We start from the raw sequence: 24556 nt of genomic DNA on the forward strand, positions 1-24556 counted from the left end.
GCAAAACTCTAGTAATAATCCCTCGGACCCAACTGTCAACATATACAAATATTTTAAACCTTAATGTCTCAACAAATAATTAATGGATTTACACTAAATGACAAAAAGCAAAAGGCGCAAACCAAGATATAGGTTCCTGCGAAATTTGGTGTAATTCCGTCTATGAAAAATGGTGAAATTTGCTTTTTGGACAGACCCTTTTTCTCGGCCCCCGCTTGACAGATCACCCAACCTTTCCAGGGAGGAGCTGAAGTGAATTTGCTTTTTTTTTAAAGTTACCTGAAGATTTGTCAAACAGCGCAAAAGTTATTAGTAAAACAAAAAACACCTTGTCTATGGAAAAGCAACTCTAACTATAACTAACCAGTGACGACCGCCACTGGGTAATATATCAGCCTGTATATGTATGTAATTGTAAATGTAATTTATATTTATATAGCGCATTATCACCAACGGTCTCTAAGCGCTTGCTTTGGGAACCCATCCTGGTTTTTCCCTGTGAGATTACCCGTACTGGGCACTCCCAAGGTGAAAGCCAGGCATCCCGCCGCGGGGGGCCATAGTAGAGATTAAGCAAGCTATTGCCCGGAGTTGCAGAGTGTGAACCTGTGATTGGAGCAGGCACCGAAGCGAGAATTATCGAGTCCGTGGACATTTTTGGTCTCAAGACCCAGCCGCGTCGGGAATTGAACCCTGGTCCCGGGTCTGACCTCTGCTTCATGGTCTGCCTCCTCTGTGTGTGTGTGTGTGTGTGTGTGCATGTTTTGTAGTTAGTCCAGTTCAAGGCTGCAAAGCTGAAATGCATAAGCCAATTTAATGCACTCATGTGTGGATCAATTTTGTTTGAAGTAATCACAATCACAACAGACTGGGTGCAGCCCAGTTTTTACGCTTCGAACCATTGATTGAAGGGAAAAAGATTTTTGCACAACTATCTATCCTTTTCCATCCGCTTGCTTGTCTTTCCCTCAGCTGTAAAGTCATCCCATTGCCTTTGAATTCATGTGTGTAGCTTTTACCAATTTCTCTTCACCAAAAGATAAGCTTGTATAGAGGAATCTGAATCACAGTCTTCTTGCATGAGTCCCCAGGGACAATGGCAGACTTTTTTGTTGAAAGATTTGAAAACCCTTCTGAACTTTTAAGAGCCATTCACTTGCCTTTTCAAATCTAGAGCACGTTTTCCTTTCGCTTATTAGTAATAATCAGCATCTATTGCCATTTAAGGTTTTGTGAGACAGACTCCCAACCAGTTTCAACAGCCACCACTACAGTCAGTAAGTTGCTGAACTAAACTTTGAACCATTAATTGAGTTACAGTAAATTACAAGTATAAGGGGGTAACCTGGGGCCCGTGGATAAATTCCTCAGGAAATTATGCACGTCATGGCACATCATGACATTGACTGAAAAATCATGGATACCTGGGTACCTACTGACATTGACTGACTTATAAGGTATGCCTGGGTACATAATGGCATTGACTGGAAAATTACTGGGAATACTTATGACATATCCCAAAGGATTGCACTGGGCAATAGATACACAGCGATGTTAATTCTTCTTAGCACTGAACAAATCATGACCTTGCAAGTGCATCTTTTCCCAAGAACTGGAATGGCTGATCAGGATAAAGGCCCAAATGGCCTATTTTCTCGAACTTTCTCCTCTACCAATTTCCCTAGTTTTGTGAGCCGCCTTTTGCAGCTTTAGTTTCAGAGGAGGAGTCTAAGGACCCCCATTGTAGTTAAACGTTACAATCCTATTATGCAGGGGTCGAGGGTTTAATTTATTGAGAAATAGTACAATGCAATTCACAGTTTCTATTTGCAAATATTGTTGCTGTAGCATTGACAATGTGTCCCTAATACCAGCATGGGCAGCAGTCATTCCCTTGCTACTTCCTTTATGAGGACGCATCTAACCCACTTCTTTGGGACATGCGTATCCCCTATTCTTGGAATTAAAACCATTGGGGCAATATTCAGGATGAGACTTTAGTAATACTTGACGGGGTATCTCGAAATGGATGCAGCTCCCTTTAAGACTACCTGTATTGCCATTATAATGTCTGCATCAATCTTCTATTGAAATCGAGTAATAGGGTCAACCTTGCAGGCCTTATACTGTATGTGACCAGGTTGAGCTTTTATAAGATAGCTGCCATTCTCCAGAGCTGCTTAATTTTAGCAACTTTGAATCACAGCATCCTTGTAAGAGTCAGGGATGAACCCTACATTGTAACCTTGCCTACAGAAGACACAATTAGACACTATACTTGGGAACTAATGGATCAGCCTCCTACCATAAGGGATTTAATGCCAACTCTGTGCAGTAGAATCATCTGTCTAATCTGGGCATGCAGATGGGGGTCCATAGGCACACAGCGGTATTCATTGGCATATTATAGGAGGTATCTGGCTATATAATGATTGTGGCTTACATTTGAAGGGAGAAACTGTGGCATACAGTGCTGTCAATCACCATATTATGGGGATATATATATATATATATATATATATATATATATATATATATATATATATCTACATAGAGGCTTTGACTGGCAAACATGGTGGAGGTGTAGCTCCAAGAGTAATAGTGAAGACATGCATATATTTGTTCATTAAAAATACAAGAATGAGGTTTGGGGAGAAAAGAAGTTCATTAACAGATGATGAAAAGCTGGTACTTGTGAACAAAATATGTTTATTTTAAGAAAAAAAAGGTTGTCTCGTCACAAACTGTTTGCTGATATGTGGAGACAATATTTTCATAAATTGACAAACTGATATTTAGATTGAGGTAAAATACGTGCATTTACTTACAATGGCAAACTGGCTTGTTGCTGTGTTTTTTTGCTGATATAGAGTTTTATGCCAAAAAATAAGGGGAGCAAAATAATTACAAGTAAATTGAGTTTAGTTATCTGTTTCACCACCCACTAAAGCAAGCAGTAAAATGTAGCACTCTATTTTAGAGACTGAGTGCAAGTACTGCCCACCTTGTACATGGCACCAGTGTGATACGGGTTGTAACATTAACTTATTCCTGTTTTAGCGCTGGCACCCACCCACCTCTAGTCTAAACACGGTCCTCATCTTGGATGGTATCATATGACAACCTTTTTGGTGGAGTGCATTTCTACGTTGCTTATTAATGTGGTGGCATTGCATGAACCTATAATATCACTATATGTAATTACTGTCTGAAGCCTGGGCCTGCATGACCATCATGACAAGGTATGTTCTTTAAACTGAAACAGTCTGTCTAAGCTAATACAGTGTGGAACCTGGGAAACTGTTTATTTGTATCCTTCCCTTGCAAGTATATTTCAGTCATGTAATAAGGCAAAACAATTACCTAGAAATGGTACAATAGGACATTTAAGGAAGTGGAAGGCATAACTTAAACATGTACATAGGAGAAGTTGCACAACCAGCTTATATCAAATGGCTCTGAAACCTAAGGTTATTAGTGAATTCCGTTCTGCAAATATGCTTAAAATGCATCTTTTTTCCAAAACAGTTGTCTGATGGAATCCACCCAATCACGCTGTTTCTTTGGAGAGGGTGGGGGATCGCCTAGTTACATGCCACCCCTATGAATGCTGATCAGCCACCACTGGTAATACAATGATAAAGATATTGTTTGGATACTGGTGTTTCTTTTCATCAAATATTTACTACCAGTACAATTCAGAAAAAAATTGCATATTTAAGAAACTGAGCAATACTAAGCTCGTATTGTTTGAAAATCCCTGCTTAATAATACTTACAGGTTTTGATGAAAAGATAGGTCAGAATCAGAGTAGCTGCCTGTCCACTATACATGTAGTCACCACAGAACGCAGGTGATCTTCTCAGAAGGAATCCTCCATTAGACATCAACTTGAAAGTTTGCTTCAGCACAACATCCCAGCCTTCATTGACCTTTCACAAAGGGGACTTCAAAACAATTAATAGGCCAATAATGTTATAACATGTTAAATAAAGTAACTTTCAAAAATGGCTTCTTTAGTAGAGTTTATAAATAGTCATTTTACCAAATGCAATACAGTGCATGTTGGGGGATATTTTCCCGATAAAAAAATTTAAATATTGGTTTATAAAAGTCATTTTACTATTTTAAAAGAAACACCTTCGGTGGTAAATTACCCATCTGCCAGAATTACCAGTCAACGTGAAGGTAATCTCAGCAACAGTATTGTCACAGGTGAAAACTATTATCCGTGGTAATTAGTGACAGCGAAATAAATACCACTACACAACACATCATTTTCAATTTCAGCATTTAAGAGTGATTTTCTTACCATTGGCAGTATATTTTTGCTCAGAATACCACTGGCCAAAAATGAAGGTGTGAAAGAGTACTGACGTCTCTAACAACTTTGCAATTATAAGAGTGTGTAAACGCAGTACCCTGCTGGAACTCTGGTAATGGCAGCTGACTTTGGCTACAATTCTATTTAAGTCAAATTTGGAGATCATCTTATTTTCAGTGACAAATACTGCAATGTTGCATGGTTTTCTTTCTGTGATGGGACGAGTGGCATATCACCGGAGAACAGCAACAGGTAAAACCTGAGGCAAAAAATGAAGACACAGTACGACAAATATCTTCAGGTCACTGAGTCAAAGCCATCCCAGGCCAGCAAAGAACCGTTGGAGGGCTAACTGCTGTTCCAGGTGAATATTTTGTATCAGTAGACAAATCCTACTGAACATGCACACATGAAGTCAAAAGCATCACCAAAATGAGTAACACAATGCACCTGTTCTTTCATTCTCAACGGAGAGGCTAGGAGGTATATGGAGTAGGGCCAATTTGCACCGAGAGGGCAGTCTAGGGGCACTTGGGTACATACACCCTATCGTTAACACCATGTGGGTATATGTTGCACATTATATAGCGGATGCAGTGCAGTAACTTCCAGGAGCTCACAAACAAGTTCAGCATGCTTTCTTTTATGCTTCTTTTTATGCTATTCTTTACGCCGGGGCCAACAAGGTCCTTCTGCAGCGCCTGCAGGTTGTACAGAATGCGGCGGCTCGTTTTCTTCTGGCCCTGCCTTGGCTGTCCTCTATGACCTTGGCTAGGAAGAATCTCCATTGGCTCCCTATTCCCTCCAGAGTCTTGTTCAAACTTCTCTGCCTCACGTATAGTGCTCTGATGGCAGGCCCAGCTGATGCCCTTGGATCTCTGCTCACTAGGTATGTTCCGAACAGATGTTTACGCTCGCTAGAGCTAAACCAATTGGTTATTCCTCGCGCTAAGAAGGCTAGATGGGGGAGCAAGGCCTTCTCCATCCTGGCACCCCAGACCTGGAATACACTTCCCCTGGAGATCAAATCATTGCCTTCACTTGATCTCTTCAGGAAAGCTTTGAAAACTTGGTTTTTCACTAAAGCATATCAGTAAGCTCCTGTTTTCTGACTGCCGTCAGCTTGTTGTTTGCGTTAGGCGCCTTGACGCCCATTGGGCATAGTTGCGCGTTACAAATGCCATTTCATTCATTCATACAAAAAGATGGATTTTTACACAGACATACAAGAGAACCCAAAGGTACATTGGGACATTGGATAAGGATTAAAGGCCCCTACACAAAACATAATTAAAGTAAGATCAACAAATTTACCACTGCCACAAATGTCAAGATCTCAATGTTTTTTTCTTTTCTTTTTTTAAATGTATCTATCAAAAGATAGTGGGACTGGGGCAAGGGAGAATCTGTAACTTATTTTTTACTCAGGCAATTATTTCCAAGCGGCATTTATACATAATATTCCACATATGTCACAATACACAAAATCACAAAGTAGCACTATCACATTGCATATACAGTAGCTTCAAGATAATGCCAGAATTGTAGCAGGGCGCAGGAGGTGGGACATGTGTATGGTTCTTTACAATATTATACTAACTTAAATGGACCGATCACAATTGTTATGTAGTTTTGCCTCCACTTTTTGATATTAACATTTGTTTTGTTTCTTCTCTCCTCTTTCTTCCCTGCTTTCCTTTTTGGTTCTGTTCTTGTTTTTATATAAGTTGTGTCTCAAGCATTCTAATTGTAATGTCCTGATGATGATCCTTACATTCTAAAAGGATCGAAACATTGTCAACCGCACATACTGACCTTGTACTGTATATGTAATATGATAGGGCTGGTTTGTGATATTGGAACATTGAACAATTACAGTTTAAATTTGCGGGTTCAAGATAGAATGCTAAAAATGTGAAATACATTATTCGATGTGAAATAATAAAACCAAACCTCAGAAGGACTGCTGTGAAATGACATACATCTACATCCAAAGCATGAATAGTTTGTGCCTCGAAGGAACTAATAGGTAAAACATTGTGACTAATGCTTGTGTCATGTAGTACATAACTCGCACCTCTTCTTCATGTAGGTTCATCTTCCTGTCATGTGTAGCCTGTCACAGCAGGCTCCGAGTATTTTGGGTGGAGCTGCGACAAACTCTCCAGTTACCACTGTAATAAGTAAGCTTTTTAATTATTTGGCCTCAGTGCTGGAATGATGGGAAACCAGATGATCCTGGATCTAGCTACTGTTTTTGAGCCGGGTCGGGGATCCATCTTGCCCCAGGGAAATATAATAATTTGTCACAGTGTAATTTACCAACACCATGGCACAACTCAGCAGCGCCTGCACGTTGTCTGCTTTCTGTTCAGAGAAGCAGAGTGCAGGTGCAAAGGAGTGTCATATTTTATATTGCAGCGGGTGCAAAAACAAAGTTTCATTATAAGGTGCCATGAGCTCTCCTTTTGTGCGAGTATAATCCTGGCTGGGAGCTATCTATAATGTAACACCTAGATGCCAATATAATGCAGGAAAACAATGGTACACAGCCTGTTATCACATCATAGGTGGTTAAGAGAAGAGTGTTTTTACTTTGTTTAAACCTCCTATGTAAGAGTTGGGCTTGCACTGTAAGAATGCCAGATGTATCCATGTGTAGAGTAATTACACAACTTGAATGGCATTTACCAATTTATTTAATTTAATTCTTTTATAGTGCTACTCTTCCCAATGGAGGGTGTTTGAGTGTTTTACCTTACACACACATCATGCAGTGACGAGAAATCCTGCAAGTGTGTAAATCAATGTACAAGATGTTACATAAGACAATGAGGGCTTCAAGGTGTAGGAGTTACACATAATACCCGATTACGATGGAAGAGCATCCGACCGACATAGCAGCGGGATTGGGACCGACGGACAAGTGGTCGGCTGTCCCACCCACCCACTTTTAATGCGACCACTGTGTAGGCGGTCGGAATCATAGCTTTTGTCAGGGTTCACCAATGTTTCTGCAGGAACGAAAGCTCCGCAACTTCCCTGAATCACCGAATTGCACCCAACAAGGTCAAAGTAACAATGGTAACACCGGGGAAGAAGGGAAACAAAACAAGGAGAGAGATAAGGGGTCCCATATCGAACCCCTGGCTGCAACAGAACCAGCCAAGACAAGGCACAAAAGCTGTAGACAAGAGAGAAGAACAGAGAACTGGTAAGTATGTGGAAGGGTTCAATTTCTATCCCTTATTCCCTCTAAATGTGCTATTCCATACCTTAGAATTTCCCTTCTTCTAAGTAATTCAAGTAGCTGAGGTTGTCCTACATGTGTCTGGGTCTGAACAGGAAAAATAGGGAACTACTTAGTTAGAGGGAAACTTAAATAAAAGGAGTGAAATGGTAGAGAAAGTCCTATGCTAATGTACCCACCTATAACAAGGCTTTTGTTTGCGTAATGTAATTCCCAAAGGAAATGTTTCCTAATGACCAAACAAAAGGTGTCACCTTATATTCAGGTATAAATAACAAATGTCCTTTTTAGGTCTCGCCTACGAGCGCAAATGCTCTGCTTAGGAGGGGACCTCTTGTAATCGATCAGCTTTTCTCCCCCAAAACGTGCACGCTTTGCATTGCTTTCCATTGCAAGGCGTGCACGTGTGGCGATTCCCTTGCAGAAGCGAGCGGCGCCATCTGTTAGCAATTATCGAGCTCACTCTCGCAAGGTAAACGCTGCTGCGTCCCTGCTCTCCGTTGCACTCCCCCTCCCCCTGCTTACTTGTTTTCATAGCATAGAACAACTGTAATGGCACCCTCGTGTCTTCTGCTTAATATGCGAGGCTCGCAATGGCGCCTGCGCGTCTTCTTTTTAAAATTAACAGCTCGCTAACTTGCACCGCTCATTAAACATGTTAATTTCCCCCAATAAAATATATATGTATATTTTTTCTTTGCAGCACAGCACGCTTTTACAATAGCGTCCACGTGCCTTCAATTTAACCGGCGTGAGCAACCTTGCTTTTTTTTTGTTCGAGGGCTTGTTTTGAAATGTGTGGTTTTTTTTCACAACACGGGACAATCGTAATGGCGCCCTTGTGTTTTCTGCTTAAACTGCTAGGCTCGCAATGGCACCTACACGTCTTGTTTTGTGCACAGCTCGCTAACTTATATTTCGTTTTGCAGCGCGGCATGCATTTAGAATAGCGTCTGCGTACCTTCATTTTGTCCGGCATAAGTAAGGGTGTCCACCGGTCCCTCACCACAGTTTGAGGAGGAGTCCTAAAAACACAAACTAGGACTGCGATCTCCTCCAGGGCATCCAACGTTCCCTCACAACCCCCTGCCGTGCCGATTCCAAAACAACAATGCGGTGTGAGGCACAGGATGGAGCCCACAAGCATGCGCCTTCAAACAAGTCCCCCCTCAAATGCTAATCACTTGTTGTTGGAGGCGTGTGGGGACAATGGAGCGCTTTTGAAAGGGATGCCAATCACACAGTAACTTAATATATTTTATTAATGTATAGATGTCACTTAATCTCTTCCGGTTGAGCTGTAGGCTCTTCCCCAACCAGCAGGTCTTTATGCCCTGGGGCACCAGTAGGGATGACTGCTCTGTTTAAATTATGTGGTGTTCGGGCCCTACATGTGGCAACGCCTAGGCTTCCCGCTCTCCACTACCGCTCCCACCCGAATACTTGCCTCCAGTCCCTCTTTCATGTAGCGTTCCATTTTATGGAGTTAGGTGGTAGTCTAGAGCTTCCTATGCATTACAGCTTACAGCTAATCGATTCTCTCAATCTTTTTTTTTTAAATAAATAATAGTGGGTTTGAAAGAGTTAGGGACATGTCCTTTAGTGGGCTGTGCAATTAGTGCATTGATGGGTTATTTCGTTGTGAGGTTTTACCCATTTTTTTATGTTTTTAATTTCATGCTGGTTGTTAACACCTTAGCTGCGTGTAAACATTTCTCCCCAGTGCTGCGCTGTCCATTAGAACTAGTGCTGAATGGACATTCAATGGTCGTGCGCAGCACTGGGGAGGTAGCGCTGCTGACGACCATTGGCCGTCAGCAGCACTTAAGGGGTTAAGGTGGACAGGGGCAGTGGATAATTGGAAAAGTCTGTTTGTGAATTCACAAATAATGTTCTTCAACATCACTTTTAGGGGCGGGGGTGATTCAAAGATATACACAGCCATGCAGGTAACTTCCTTCAGTTAGTTGGGCATGTAGTACTTTGAATCGTCAGAAGCAAGGTTGTAACACTTTCTAAATTGAAGGGCACCTATGTCACGAGTGTGCCAATAATGAGGGACGTGCAAATCAGTGACTTTCCCCCTGCACCGCAGATCGTGTTCTCCTAATTCAAACCTTTACTGATCCACATGCTGTACTGCCACCAAGTAGTAAAACGTCTGCATAGCTCATACAATGACCCTCTATACCAGCCTTCCTTGTGTAAAGCACCCATCCAGTCCTCATAATTCACTTCTGTCCCAGCCTACAGTCTGCACTGCCATCAAAGTACCGCAAAGGTTAACAGAGCTTAAGCAATGCACATCTATGCTCGCTTTCCTCGTGCAAGTGCCAATGGAGTCCTTTTAATGCACCTCTGTCCTGACCTGCAGCATTCACTAATTTTCCAGTCCTGAGTCACCAGCAGATATACTGAGACATTTGTAGTACCCTGACAGTCAACTTTCCCCACTGTGCACAACTATAACCTCTCTCAGTGCACCTCTACTCAACAAGCGTTTGCAATGCAATCAGTCATGCATTTGCAAGAGTTTGAGCTATTGGCATTGTAAATAACAATGCTTTTTATTGACAAATCTTGGAACATTTAAATGGGGAACATGGCGCCTGCATGCTAAGCAACCGCTTGCTCCCGGAGCTCCCGCTCCTGCCGCCGGTCCCATTTAACTTCCCAATACCTCCCTACAAAACTTCCGGACCTATGCCTTACCGTTTTCTCAGTCTTTTCTTCTCTGACTACGACCACGTAGCTGTTGCAGATTTTGAAATCAACACCGTTGCTGGCATTTAGCCGGGGATGTGCCGCGGCGAGGCAGGTGGACGCCTCTCCGTCTTGTCTGGCTGGTCTGTGGCTGCCCTGGAACTCCGCAGGGGCCGTAGATCGGCTGCTCATGGACACCTCCGGGTGAACAGAGACAGCATCTGTGTTTTTTTCCGGAAGGCAATCAGAGAAGCCAGCAGGAGGCCCTCTGCAATACTTCAGAGGTTTCTGCCCCACTGTTGCAGTCAGGTACAGGGGTAGCAGAAAGGGGTTCTGAAAGTAGGAAATTACAGCAGCTTCAGGAGGCTTCAGTTTTTGGGAATCAAGCCCCTCAGGAGGATTTCCCTCCTCTTCTGAGAGTGTTGCAACCTGACATCGCTTCTAAGGGGGACTCCAAGAGGCACAGAAAGGGTGCAGGGGTTGGTTTAGGACTTGCCAAGTCATCATTGAGAAATAACCCTAACAAGGGCTCTGAGATTGATTACAAGCAAAGCGCCGATAAAGCCACTCCAGTGTCACCGGACACTCCCCTGGCTCCATTTGCTCCAGTTTCAACCAGCAGTTCTTATTTATTTATTTATTTACAGACTTATACCGCGCTAGGAACTCGAGTATCTCCGCGCCTTTGGCAACATCTGTGAATAAAAGCCCTGTCTGATGTATAATAATTGCCCTATCAGAATTAGTAATTAAACAGGAAAGTTTTTAGTTTTTTCCTAAAAGGAAAATGTTCTTTACAAACTCTGATGTCATAGGGGAGATCATTCCAGAGCTTTGGACCAGCTACTGACAAAGCCCTTCCCCCTTGTCTGGACTTTCAAAACCTAGGGATACATAGCAATTCTTGATCTCCAGATCTCAGAGACCTTCCGGGGGTGTAGGGAATGAACTTTTTAGTTAGATAGTCAGGACCTTTACCAGTAAGGCATTTATGGATGGTGCAGCACGTTTTAAACAACACCCTCTGTTTCACCGTAAGCTAGTGGAGTTTATTTAATAGTGGAATTGAGGGAGTGCGGGCCGGGGCATTGAAAACAAGCCGTGCAGCTGTATTTTGCACGACTTGTAGTCTGGCAATGACCCCCTCATTGGCGGCTAGCAACAAACCGTTACAATAATCCAGTCTGCTCAACACGAGCGACTGAATTAGTGTTTTCCTGGTGGTATCAGGTAACAGGGGAAATACCCCTCGGAGAAGGCCAATAACATGGAAACAGGAGCTTACTACTTGATTAGCATGATGTTTAAGGGCAAGCTCCTGATCCAGCTTAACTCCTAGGTCTTTCTCTACCACACTTGGTACAGGGACTGGGCCTAGATCTTGAGGCCACCAGTCAGGAGTCCATAATCGTTTGTCTTCCCCAAAGAGCATGACCTCAGTCTTAGAGACGTTACACTGAAGGAAATTTGCTGCCATCCAATGTGCCACCTCTTTCATTCCCCGTGCAAAGGAGTTACGCACCTCAGGAGTCATGATTTTAAACGGAAAGAGGAGTTGAGTATCGTCTGCATACGATACAGGGATAAACCCATGAGATCTCATGATGTTAGCTAGGGGTGTCACATAGATGTTGAAAAGCGTTGGGCTCAAGCAGGAGCCCTGTGGCACCCCCTTTGAGATCTCAACCTCCTCTGACTGGTAAGGACCCAGTATGACTCTCTGAGTGTGATTGGTGAAAAAACTCCTTAACCAGGCCAGCGCCTTGCCTCCCAGACCGATGTCAATTAGTCTGGCGGTCATGATATCATGTGACACAGTGTCAAACGCCGCTGACAGATCTAGGAGCACCAGGATAACGGAAAAACCCTTATCCTGTAGCATACGAAGATCGTCAGCGACGGACAGCAAGGCGGTCTCAGTGCTGTGCCTGGGTCTGAACCCCGATTGGGATGGATCGAGCCCCCCCCCAATTTCGATGTATTTGGATAAGTGTCGGTTTACAAACGTCTCAGTGAGCTTCCCTAAGAAAGGGAGGAGGGAGATGGGTCTCAGGTTTGTCAGATCTGTCCATGGAATGGAGTTGTTCTTCCGTAGAGGTCTTACCAAAGCATGCTTCCAGCCAAGGGGAACTTCCCCTGTGCTCAGGGAAAGATTGACGACCTGCCGAATTCCAGCCCCCAGCTCGTCACTCAAAAGTGCCATGACCCGTGCTGGGATGATATCTGAAGGACACCCACTCTTTGTCTGGGTGATTAGGGTGGTTATCTCCGCCATTGATACCGGTGGAAATTCTGCAAGTTTACTGATCTTATTTTCTGCTGAGCTAGGGAGAGGCTGAGGCATGCTATTAACAGAACCCATGTTATTAACGGTGGATTTTGAGGCTAAGATCTTAGCATAGATGCCTTCAATTTTTCTGACAAAGAACTGTGAAATGTTATTACAAAGTTTCTGGGACTCAATCCCATCCGTTTCGCAGGCCGAGGGCTTAGTGAATGTTTGTAAAATTTGATAGAGTACTTTGGAGTTATTACCAGCTGCTGATAATTGGGCTGCGATATGGTGTTTCCGTGCAGCCCGAATAGCTTTGTGGTAACTTTTTAGGGAGGTCCTGTGATTTTCTTTGTCCTCTGCTTTACGTGTAGCTCTCCAACATTTCTCTAACTTCCTCATAGTAAGCTTTAACTGTCTAAGATCGTCTGTAAACCAAACTTCTTGTTTAGGGGCAGGCCGCGGTTTATATGTCCTCAAAGGAACAACATGATCAATGGTTAAGATTATAGCTTCATTGAATTTGGTTAATGCAGAGGTAACATTGTCCCCACATTCAGCCCAATTGGGTTCTAAATATTTCCCCCTAAAGCCCTCTGAAGTTAATTTGTTCCAGGGTCTTCTGACATCTGCCATAGTCCTCCGGATACCTTTTGCCTTATGGTTGGAGCGGGTGTAGAATTCAATGATGGCGTGGTCAGTCCAATCCACCTGGTGAGGAGGGAGACATTTTATATATGTAGAATTACATAGCACAATATCAAGTGTATGACCAGCTATGTGTGTAGGTCCCTGATTCATTAGATTAAAGCCAAGAGTGGCCAGATCAGCCAGGAGTATCTGTGCCTCCAGACATGTCGCTATTTCGCTGTGGACATTGAAGTCCCCTACCACAATAAAATCTGAATTCATCTGCATGTGGGGGGCAAGTATTTCCACAAGTTGGATGAAAAAATTCCCAACAGGACCCGGGGGTCGATAAACTAGTGCTCCTTTCCTAGATTCCATAGAGCTAGGGTTGATAGTGAAAATCAGGAGCTCCATTTGTGGGTTACACACTGTCTCGGTAACCACCACCTCCATTTCCTGTTTGAAGACAATGGCTAACCCACCCCCAGTTTTAATAGGGCGGTCCATCCTCACTATTTTGTACCCTGCCGGCACCCCCATAGTTATGGCCGGGACAGTGTGGGGCTTAAGCCAGGTCTCAGTTAAAAAGCAGAGATGTGGGCTCTCTGAAGTTATAAGGTCCCAAACCTGAGTGGAGTGAGACACTAATGAGCGCGCATTGCACAGGAAGCTCTTACAATTTAGAGGTGGGTCATTAAGAGGGCTGACAGTTGTCTTTGTTAGATATTTAGTGGGGCCAGATAGGGTCGGGCAATGTTGACACGGAGTAATTACAGCATTGATGGTAAACTGTGTGGAGCATTCCCTGCAGGTGAACGGTCCCTCTAAGCAGCTCTCAACCATATGGGAGCACAGCGTTGAGACATACCTGCCCATATCCAATAAGGACTGGCTGGAGTACGTAAGAGCAGGGCGATGGAACGGCACCGAGTGACTGCTAGTAATCGCCATAGCCCCCTGCCCCTAGCCCCGTCCTGTCGCGGACGGGCTAGTCTTTGGCTCGTCTTAGGCACAGGAGTAGGCGCCACACTGCGCGTCAACACTGCGCGTTGAGCCGACAAGTTGCTTTATAGCCCTCGAGTAGGGGAGAGCTAGAGCGCTAACCGCTCGCCTCCCTGGATGTTCCTGGCTCTGCCCCGCCTTCCGCGCCCGTGATTGGCTGGAGGGTCGGACTGGGCGTGCAGGCACAGGTCGAGCTACAACAGAGCAGGTCCCTCAGTGCGTGTGGTTAAGCGGTAATTTTTACAATGTGCAACTATTAAATCAGTATTAAGCACAAAACAGATTATTCCCCTTTTAAAAACGCTAATGCAGATTGACAATATAAAATCTTTCACGAGCTCACGGAGCAGCAATTAAAACACAAGAAGAGCAGAAATGCTCAAAGAATGGCGCCAAGCGGAGTCGGGGAGGAGCTGCCACCGTCCCCCTTACCGCAAAGTTGGGTGCCTCCTCGCTACCTTTATAGCCCTCGAGTAGGGGAGAGCTAGAGCGCTAACCGCTCGCCTCCTTGGATGTTCCTGGCTCTGCCCCGCCTTCCGCGCCCGTGATTGGCTGGAGGGTCGGACTGGGCGTGCAGGCACAGGTCGAGCTACAACAGAGCAGGTCCCTCAGTGCGTGTGGGTAAGCGGTAATTTTTACAATGTGCAACTATTAAATCAGTATTAAGCACAAAACAGATTATTCCCTTTTTAAAAACGCTAATTCAGATTGACAATATAAAATCTTTCACGAGCTCACGGAGCAGCAATTAAAACACAAGAAGAGCAGAAATGCTCAAATAATGGCGCCAAGCGGAGTCGGGGAGAAGCTGCCACCGTCCCCCTTACCGTTCTGCCTTTCAGACATACCAAGTTAAAGGCAGATCTATTAAACCTAGGAGGTCTAAACGTAACCCTGCTAACACCATAGTCAGGGTTACCCCATCATTGTGCTCATATTTCAGGGTCCAACCAGAGGTCCTGGATATCATTACACAGGGCGAAACCCTCAGGAAAAGTTCAGTCCTTTTAACCACCTCAACAACTCCGTCACTATCACGGGCTGCAGCATCCGATAAAATCATGGAGTCTGCCACAAATCAGTTCTCTCAGCAGGGTAACTCCAATACAATCTCAGACCCCGTCGTGGCAGCAGCCAGCTATACTATTAGCCCTCTGGATCAATCTCAAACCCAGTCGCAGCTGCAGCCAGCAGCGCCTTCCAACAGTGATCCTTTTAAGGAGCAAGTGGTGGCCAGATCATCATTTTCAGCCTTGGAAGCACTCTTTGTTACACTGTCTGAAGATATAAAGAAGGGTTTTACGGTATCTGCAGTTAATCAGGGAGAGATCAGAAGCTTTTGCGAATCTCTGGAGAAAAAGGTGGATCTACTGAACTCCAGGACTGTAAACCTAGAGAATAATGTTGGTAAATTAAAAGAAGACCTTGGAATTGCGAAGTCGGACATTTCATTGCTAAGGAAAGAAGGGGCAGACCTCCGCGACTGATGTAAATTTTGGAAAACAATGCTCGCAGAAACAACTTGCGCCTTTTAAATGTCCCGGAAAGGAGTGAAGGATCAGATCTTAGATCCTATATTGTATCTCTACTTAAAGCCTCCCTACAGCTCGAGGACTCAGAAGAATTACTGAGTCATGACATACAGAGGGTGCACAGGGATCCTTTTCGTAGAAATCCCAACAGATCTAAGCCCAGGAACATATTAATTAATTTTCTTTAAAAGAGAGGATCCTTAATTTAGCATTGAAAGTAAAATCATTGAAGGCTAAAGTGTTTTCTTTTGAAATCCGTTCTGACCTTTCCAGGCTCACACTGGACAGGCAGTTGGGAGCTGGGAAGGAAGCTGGAAGATTTTAAAAAGCATGGTGCAGTAGTAGCCCAGCTAAAGTTTCCCGCCTTCCTGAAAGTTATGCATAACAACAAAATGTATAACTTAAGATTAGTTCAGGAGGCGGATGAGCTGCTCAACATTATTAGCAAGGGGGTCCCTTAAGAAGTAAACTTGGCCTGGGTCTCGCTACTGTATCCATTCTTACTAGCGGTCTCTTCTCTCGTTTCACTTTCCACCTCCTTCCATCATCACCATAATTGATAATCAGATAATGATTATGAAGTTAGAGCAATAGGTAAACCATATGTAGTGGGCGGCGCGAGGTCGGATAATCTGTGTAAGGAAAGTAGGAACTGAAAATAAAATAAACAAATAAACAAATAAAAGGTATACATTAATGAAAGAAGGACGTTAGAGTCTAGATTAAAGGGAAGGTACATTAAAATTTTTAAAAGGGAAATAAAAAACATATATATATATATATATATATATATATATGTTTTTAAAAGCTTCACACATAAGTACAAGTGCACGCTTTTCCTCCCGCATCTTCCTTAATGGCTCTTAATGGTTTTCAGGGTTGGAAGGGTTTCTTTTCTTTTTAATTTTTTTCATATTTTCTAACATTTTTGAAGGTGGGAGGGGCGGGTTGCTCTGGGATGCAATCTCTGGACTACATCTGCCCAGATAATCAGGGTAATGGTTCTCCAGGGTTGGGGGTGGGGTGGTGGGGCACAGGGTTTGCGGTTGGGAGCAGTGGGGTAAAAAAAAATGTCTTTCATTCACCTTTTTTCAATCTCATTAATCTCATTCTTAAGAGCAACAATTATGGAATCCCGTTGGATCGAGTGCTGGTGCTGGCTATTTCTCCTGGCGACTTTGAGCTCTATACAGATTTTGTCCTGAAATGTCAATGGCCTGCGCATAAGACTGAGAAGAGACAAAATCATGCAATATCTTGGGGAATCCCCTGCGTAGGTCATTGTTCTACAGGAAACATATTTGCTTAAGGAAGAGACTTTCAGTCTTAAGAAGAAAATATGGGTTGGTTCTCATGTCAGTACTAGCCAGTCAGCAAACATTAGAGGGGTTCTAATTTTATTTAAAAAATCAGCTAGGGCTCGTATCTTATTCGAGCTAGTTGACCCATGTGGCAGATGGGTCATTGTGAAAACTATTATTCTCGGGATCCAGTTTACATTGGTTGGCTATTATGGACCCAACCAAGATGACCCTTCTTTTCTTAAGACTATCTTTTCTCATTTGCTGGATTTTCCTGAACCATTAGTCCTAGCAGGTGATTTTAACATAGTTTTGAATCTCTTACTAGATAGGTCACCAAATAATAGAGCCGTGGTCCCTTCTAAATCTCTGGATTTTTTATTGGGGGTGATGAAGCAATCGCCTTCTCTGACATTTGGAGGGAAAGATCAGGCCAGCAGTTGGGAGTCTCGTATAGAAACCACTAGTGTCAGCACAAATCTAGAATAGATTATGTGTTGATAAGTCAATCTCTAAGAGGCAGAGTTAAAAAAAAATCTTATTAGGCATCTCACCTCTTAGACCATTCTGGTATCTTGCTGGACTTAGAGTGCCCACTACCTAATCTCACCAGGTCATGGTCCTTTGACTGTGCCTTACTTTTGGAGGAAGAGGAGATCTCCTTCTCATCCCAGGAAACTGAATGTTTTCTGAGGGTGAATTTACACTCAGCTTCAATATCAGTTGTTTGGGATTCCTTAAAGGCTTTCCTGCGGTGTCAAATTACAAGCAGGTCGAGCTATAGCAATGAAAAATATATAGAGGAGATCTCACTAATTGAAGCTAAGTTGAATGTAGCGGAGACTGATCTAAATTGCCAGGCTCCTGCTGAAATCCAGCAAGCATGTCAGACCAATTTTCACAAACTGAAGGGTCAGTTGGAGAATATCTTGCATACTAGGCTCATTCGAAGATAGGAGGCAAGTAAAATTGCCCATTTGGAGTATGGAGAAGGGTCAGGTAAGCTTCTCGCATGGAAAACTAAATCAGACCGGGTAAGAAACCAGATCAAAGAAATTATTAGTGGGAATGTTACTCTCTCTTCGGATGATGAAATTCGGGATGCATTCCAGACCTTCTTCCAAGACATTTATCGAGAGGATAAATGATTGGACAATTCTAATGTTAAGAGCTTGCTGGATAGCATCTCTCTTCCCTCCCTTAAGTTCGAACAGCAGGAACTCTTAGACCGGGAATTCACCAAAGATGAGGTTAGGAAAGCCCTATCACTCTGTAAGAATGGGAAAGCTGCGGGACCCGATGGGCTCCCAGCTGAGCTCTATAAATTAATGAGTGACATGATTGCCCCCACCTTGACAAAGCGCTTTAATCAGATATAACAAGAAGGCTTAAAGCTCCCAGTCTCATGGAATGACGCCACAATGATTTTGATTCTGAAACCTGGGAAAATCCATCAAGTTGAGGGTCATATAGGCCCATTTCACTTTCGAATTCAGACTACAAAATCTTCGCTTCAATTTTGGTGGCCAGATTGGGACTTGTGGCGGGGGATATTCTCCATCTGGATCAGAAGGACTTTGTCAAGGGTCGGCAGCTATCAGACCGTACCTATAATTTTATAGGGGCTATTGATCTGGCCTCTACATATTTAATTTAATTTTAATTTAATAACGATTTCTAAAGCGCCTGGTGACCTTAGGGCATCCCCGCGCTATAAGATTTGTGATCCTGTTGAGGGGGAGGAGAGGGAGGGGAGACAGTCAAGGGGACTTCATTTAGGAAACAGATGAGTCTTTAATTTCTTGCGGAATGCTAGGTAGTTAGGTTCAAGTCTGAGGGAGCGGGGAAGAGCGTTCCATCCCGTAGCTGCTTGAACGGAGAATTGTCGTCCTCCTGTGCGGGTTCTTTCGAATCTAGGAATGCTAGCTAGGTTCTCATTCTGGGATCGTAGGGATCTGGTTGCTGTGTAGGGGGTGATCATTTTGCTGAGGATCGCCGGGCCAGATCCGTTGATCAGTTTATGTGTCGTACACAACACTTTGAATTGCACCCTTTGGCGCACAGGGAGCCAGTGCAGAACTTTGAGGGCCGGCTTGGCGGACATTCTGGAGGGGATGTTAGTGAGCAGGCGTGCCGCCGCATTTTGTGTCCGCTGGAGTTTCGTTAGGGTGGCCTCAGGGGCTCCCAGATAAACCAGATTGCTGTAGTCCAGGCGGGACAGTATAGTCCCTGAATGAGTAGTTTCCTAGAAGTAGGTGGCAGTAAGGGCAGGATCTTGCGGGTCGTGCGCATGAGCCCGAAGCAGGTGCCCGAGGTTTTGGTTGCTTGTGTTTTCATAGTAAGCTCTGGTTCGAGCCACACACCGAGTGTCTTAATTTCACGTTTCGGGGGGGGGATTTCCCCGAACACATCGGGCCAGAGTGCTGGAGGGATGGTCGTCCATTGTTTTCCTAGGAGCATCACCTCCGTCTTTGTCCCATTTAGTTTTAATGATGAGTTATTCATCCAGTTGTGAATTCCTGTAAGGCAGTTGGTCAGGTTTTCTGGATGGTCGATCAACTGGGACAGGGAGACGACCAACTGAGTATCGTCAGCATAGCTTACCATTTTTATGTTAAATGGTGTTACCACGTCCTCAAGAGGGGCCATGTAGACATTAAAAAGCGTCGGACTCAGGGAGGAGCCCTGAGGGACGCCGCTTGTGAGTGGGAGAGTGAATGAGTGATGATTGTCGTCCCACACTTGGAAAGTGCGCCCTGTAAGGAAGGATTCAATCCAGTTGATTGCTGTGCCGGTAAGTCCTGCATCCGCCAGTCTATGCAGAAGGACACGGTGGTTGACTGTGTCGAAGGCTGCGCTTAGATCCAGGAGGATCACTGCCACTGATCCTCCTGAATCCAGTATGCGCCTTGCTTCCTCAATGACTGCAAGAAGTGCGGTGTCTGTTCCATGGCCTGGGCGGAATCCAGTTTGGGATTGTCTAAGCAAGTTGGTGGCTTCAAGGAACTGTGACAATTGTGTGTTTACCAATTTCTCAGTTACTTTGCTGATACCAGGAAGTAGAGATATTGGTCTGTAGTCAGACAAGTCTGCTGGGTCTAGCTGAGGTTTTTTCTGAAGTGCTTTCACCACCGCACTCTTCCAGCTGTCGGGGACAGATCCGTGGGCGAGCGAGCTGTTGATAAGATCCGTGACAGTGGGTACGATGACTGAGGCTACGGTTTTGAGGAACCTGATTGGTGCTGGATCCAAAGGTGACCCACTTTTCATTTTCGTTAAGGTTCGTTCGACCTCTAGGCAGGTTACTGGCCGGAATGTCGGTAGTATGGGGCGTAAGTTACTTTCGGCCTGGTCGGGGGATAAATGGCTTTCCGTGTGGCTGGGGGGACCGGGGGGTGGGAGAGAGGTCAGGATGCGGGTGATTTTGTCATTAAAGTAATTCGCTAGCTCATTACTTCTGTCAACTTTAGGGGTGGTGGAGGGGGGAGTGATGGGGACTTTGAGCAGCTCCTTTACGATTAAGAAGGATTCTCTGGCTGAGTTGGATGATTCTTGTATCCGCGTATCATAGTATGAGGCTTTAGCTTGTCTGATGGCCTCTTTATAGAGTTTAACTGTGGTCTGGTAAGCTTCTTTGTTGGCATGTTGCCAGTTTTTCCTCCAGAGTCGTTCGGCTTGTTTGCAATTTTTGCGAAGTATTCGGAGGTCCGCGGTGTACCATGGAGCTGAGCCAGGTTTGCCGTTTTTGTCTTCCCTAGTTCTAAGTGGGAGTACTAAGTCCAGGGAGGAGGTGATCCAGTCTCTGAATTTTTTGTCTGCGGTAGCCGGGTCTTCTGCGTGTGCAGGAGTGGTTCTTTCAAGGGTCTTAGCCCATTCTTCCGTGGGGAGTCTGGACCAGGTCCTGTCCTTGCTGTAGGTGGGAGGTTTTTGGTGTTTCCTGAAAGTTCCAGGTAGTTGGAAGGGGACTAGGAAGTGGTCTGTCCAGGGAAGGGGAAGGGCCTCCTTCGCTTGCATCGAGGAAGAGCTAGTGAACACCGGGTCCAATAGATGACCCTTGATGTGGGTGGCACCGGAGTTAAGTAGGCGGATGTCGAGTGCCGCTAGATCTAAGATCAGGTCATTCGCTACCGAGTCTACCGGGTCTTCCAGATGGATGTTCAGGTCACCTACTATCATATAGTTTGATAGGGAATGAGCCTGGGTTGTGACTGAGTCTAGAAGGGAACTAGCGAAGGGACCTGGGAGGCCGGGGGGACGGTACACAAGTAATCCTGTTAGTGAATTGGTTGGGTTTAGTTTGATGGTGAAATGAAGACTTTCTGAGTCGGTAATCTGCGCATCGCAGGTTTTACAGTGGAGATGTTCTCGGTGAATAATGGCGACACCACCACCTCTGCCTAAGGGACGGGGTAGGGATTGAATACAGTAGCCCAGGGGGGTTGCTAGTGCAATGTCTGATTGGGAATGTGGGCCGAGCCACGTTTCCGTGAGGAAAAGGATATCTATCTCCAGGTCTTCTATGAGATGGTTAATCTGTGTCGCGTGTTTAGGAAGAGAGCGACAGTTCAGTGAGGCAAGTTTGAGGGAGGCGGGTTTGTAGGGAGAGGTTTTATAGGGAGAGTGAGCTGGGCTGGCTTACATAGAGAGCAGCTAGTGAAAGGTCCATTTAGATCATGGATGTAATCACAGGAAGAGGTGGGGGGTCTAAGGCTTAGTAGCTCTCTACGTGAGTAGCTTACCTTTGGGTTGGCTGCTTTAGGCAGAGGTTCTGGCCCTGGGCCCGGCCGTCATGACCTTAGACGACACTAAGGCTTCCGACAGGGTGAACTGGACCTACCTGACAGAGGTCTTGGGGAAATTTAATCAAGGGAAAAAGTTCTGTTGAATAGTCCCGTTGATATACCAGGAACCAACACCCAAACCTTTTGCTAATGGTAATACCACTGACACTTTTAAGATCTCAAGGGGAAACAGGCTGCCCGCTCACCCCTCTCCTCTTTGATCTATATATCGAGCCATTTGCTCAATGGCTCAGTGATGATCCCAACATTCAGTCTTTTAAGTACGGGGAGTGGGAGAGGAAGGTCGCTCTGTATGCTGATGGTATTTTAGTCCTTTCGGCCAACCTGCAAACAGCATTTCCAGCCGTGATGAGCCTGGCACAGGATTTTGGTCTTGTCTCAGGCTAAGAGATGAATGCCGCGAAGACAGAATCCATGGTCTGGAACCCCGGAAAGACCCAGCATCAGCCCCAGATCAGTTCTGAGATGAGATATTTGGGGATCAACATTGTGCAAGATATTACAAAGATTGCTGAGACAAACTTAACTATGGTGGCTAGGGAGTGTCAGAGGCTGATGAAATCCTGGGCTCAACTCCCTTTATCCATTCTCGGGAGGGTCAACCTAGCCAAGATGTCGATACTCCCTAAGGTCACCATCCTCTTTAATTGCATTCCCCTTCACTTCGAAAAATCTGCTATAGATAAGCTACAGCGGGATATTCATTCCTTTGTTTGGGCGTATAAATCAACAAGAATTGCATGGAAAAGGCTGAGGCGGAGGAGGGAGAAAGGAGGCCTTGCTCTGCCTGATCTCCTGCTTTATGCTTGGGCCTTTCAACTCGCACATTTGCGTATGCTCTCTAAAATGCTGGTTAGTACTGTTATTTTTCAAGCTTGACTCCCCTTTGGGATTCTCCTGGTGCCCTGGAGTGTCTAAGGGATAGACTGGCAGTTCCTTTGAGAGAAGCCGGGCTGATGGTCTGGGGGGATCTGGTCTCTGACGGCATTCTTGTTTCATGACAACAACATAAAGATAAAGTTGGAGAAGGCCTATCAAGGTTCAAATATCTTCAGTTGAAAAGTTGGACTCAATCGCAATTAAATCATAATAACCCAATTGGGGGTGGCAGTTTTTTAGAACATCATCTTGGGGCTAAGCCTCCCGGGAGGAAGGAGGTTTCTTTTTGTTATCAAGCCATAATTGAATCTGCGGACTGCAAATTTAAACTGGCTGAGGAACTGTTGGGGGGGGGGGGGTTCCTTACCTGCACAAAATTGTGACTATCTATGGCTGAACTCTTGCAAGATCCTGGATGGCTGAAAAGGAACCACCTGTTTACCATTCATAGGGCTTATTTTTTCCCCCCCAGAAGCTCTCCAAAATCATCAAAGGCCCACCACTTAGCTGCAAGAAATGCGGTACGGCTTTAGCTTTAGACACTCACACATTTAAAGAATGCCCTGCTTTGACTACCTTCTGGGACAGCTTCGGCAATTTCTTGGCGAGCACTTTGGGTTGTCCAATTCACATTGACTTATCTTTGATTATTTTTGGTTTACACCCAATGTTACGGGTTCATCCAGATCATTGCTTTTTTATGCTATCCTGCTAGCCAGGAGACAAATTTGCAAAAGATAGACAGAACCCACTCCCCCCTCCTTCTCAAACTGGCTGACCTCAGCATTGGTGGTCTCTAAGTTGGACCTAGATAGATCTTGCAGTAGGAAGATGACAGCATTTTGGGATTTGCTGCAACTCAGACTGGGCTCAGAACTAATTGTTTTTTTTCTCTGAGTCCTATGATTATGCTGCCTCGATACTCTTCGGGCTAAGTCGGTTACTCTTAGTCACCCCCTGGAAGTATCACGACGATTGTCATCTAGCTCTTGGAGCTTGAGGATGAGTTATCTCACCTGGTTTTCATTAGCACCCAAGCAAGTCATGATACCAGTAGGCGGGTCTTCTATGAGGTCTCCATTTACAATTGCCTACTTTTCTCAGCTTGCTGAGTATGAGTATAGACATCTTGGTTGCGAAGTGAAGTGAGATTGGTGGTGAATGAGGATTAATAAGGTTAATGTGTTTATGTGTTTTGGATATCTGCGAGCGATGTGAAAACACACTCTTTGTACTTGTAGTCCTTGCTTACGAGAAGCCTTACATATGAGAAGCAAAGCTGCCAGTAACTGCTCATTTTTTACTGCTAGCCTTGCGTCTCACAAGCAAGAACTATAAGTACAAAGTGTGTGATTAAACAACGCTTACAGGTTTTCAAAACATAAATATCAGGCATTTGCCATTTACAATGCCAATAGCTCAAAGTCTCACAAATGCATACCGATTGCATTGCAAATGCTTGTTCTTCCTTGTAACAGGTAACTTAATCCCAGGCAGAAAGAAAGGATAACCACAGCGTCAGGAACACATGATCAAATAAGTATACACAAGGGGAAAGGAATATAGAAATAAATATTTGCGCCAAGCGCTGTTACGGTCTTGTTCAGTAATGCAGCTGTCTTTCGTTTCTATTCTTTGTAGGTATCGGGTAGATGGAGAAAACGGAGTCCACCAAGAGGAGGAGGCACACGGAACAGGGAAACCGAGAATAGGAGATCCGGGAAGGAAACAACGTCGCAATGAAGCAGGATGCAGACAAGGATCCCGATGCCCAGGGAGTGCAACGTAAGACCTGGAAGGTAAGCACACCCTCCTGAAACAGGAAAGCGAAGCGTTACTGCTCAGGAATGGCTGCACTTTG

The 24556-nt window shown here is 44.6% G+C and overlaps 1 protein-coding gene across 1 annotated transcript in view; it reads right to left on the bottom strand.

The window, feature by feature from the left end:
• Positions 1-24556, bottom strand: part of LOC147702957 (phosphatidylcholine:ceramide cholinephosphotransferase 2-like) — a 214185-nt gene that overhangs the window by 78627 nt on the left and 111002 nt on the right. The window contains exon 3 of the mRNA XM_086931531.1: positions 3779-3932. Within this exon, the coding sequence (XP_086787657.1) occupies positions 3779-3932 (154 nt within the window). The remainder of the gene's footprint in view (positions 1-3778; positions 3933-24556) is intronic.

Source organism: Lissotriton vulgaris, chromosome 7 (genome assembly GCF_964263255.1).
Source record: "Lissotriton vulgaris chromosome 7, aLisVul1.2, whole genome shotgun sequence".
NCBI classification, from domain to species: Eukaryota; Metazoa; Chordata; class Amphibia; order Caudata; family Salamandridae; genus Lissotriton; species Lissotriton vulgaris.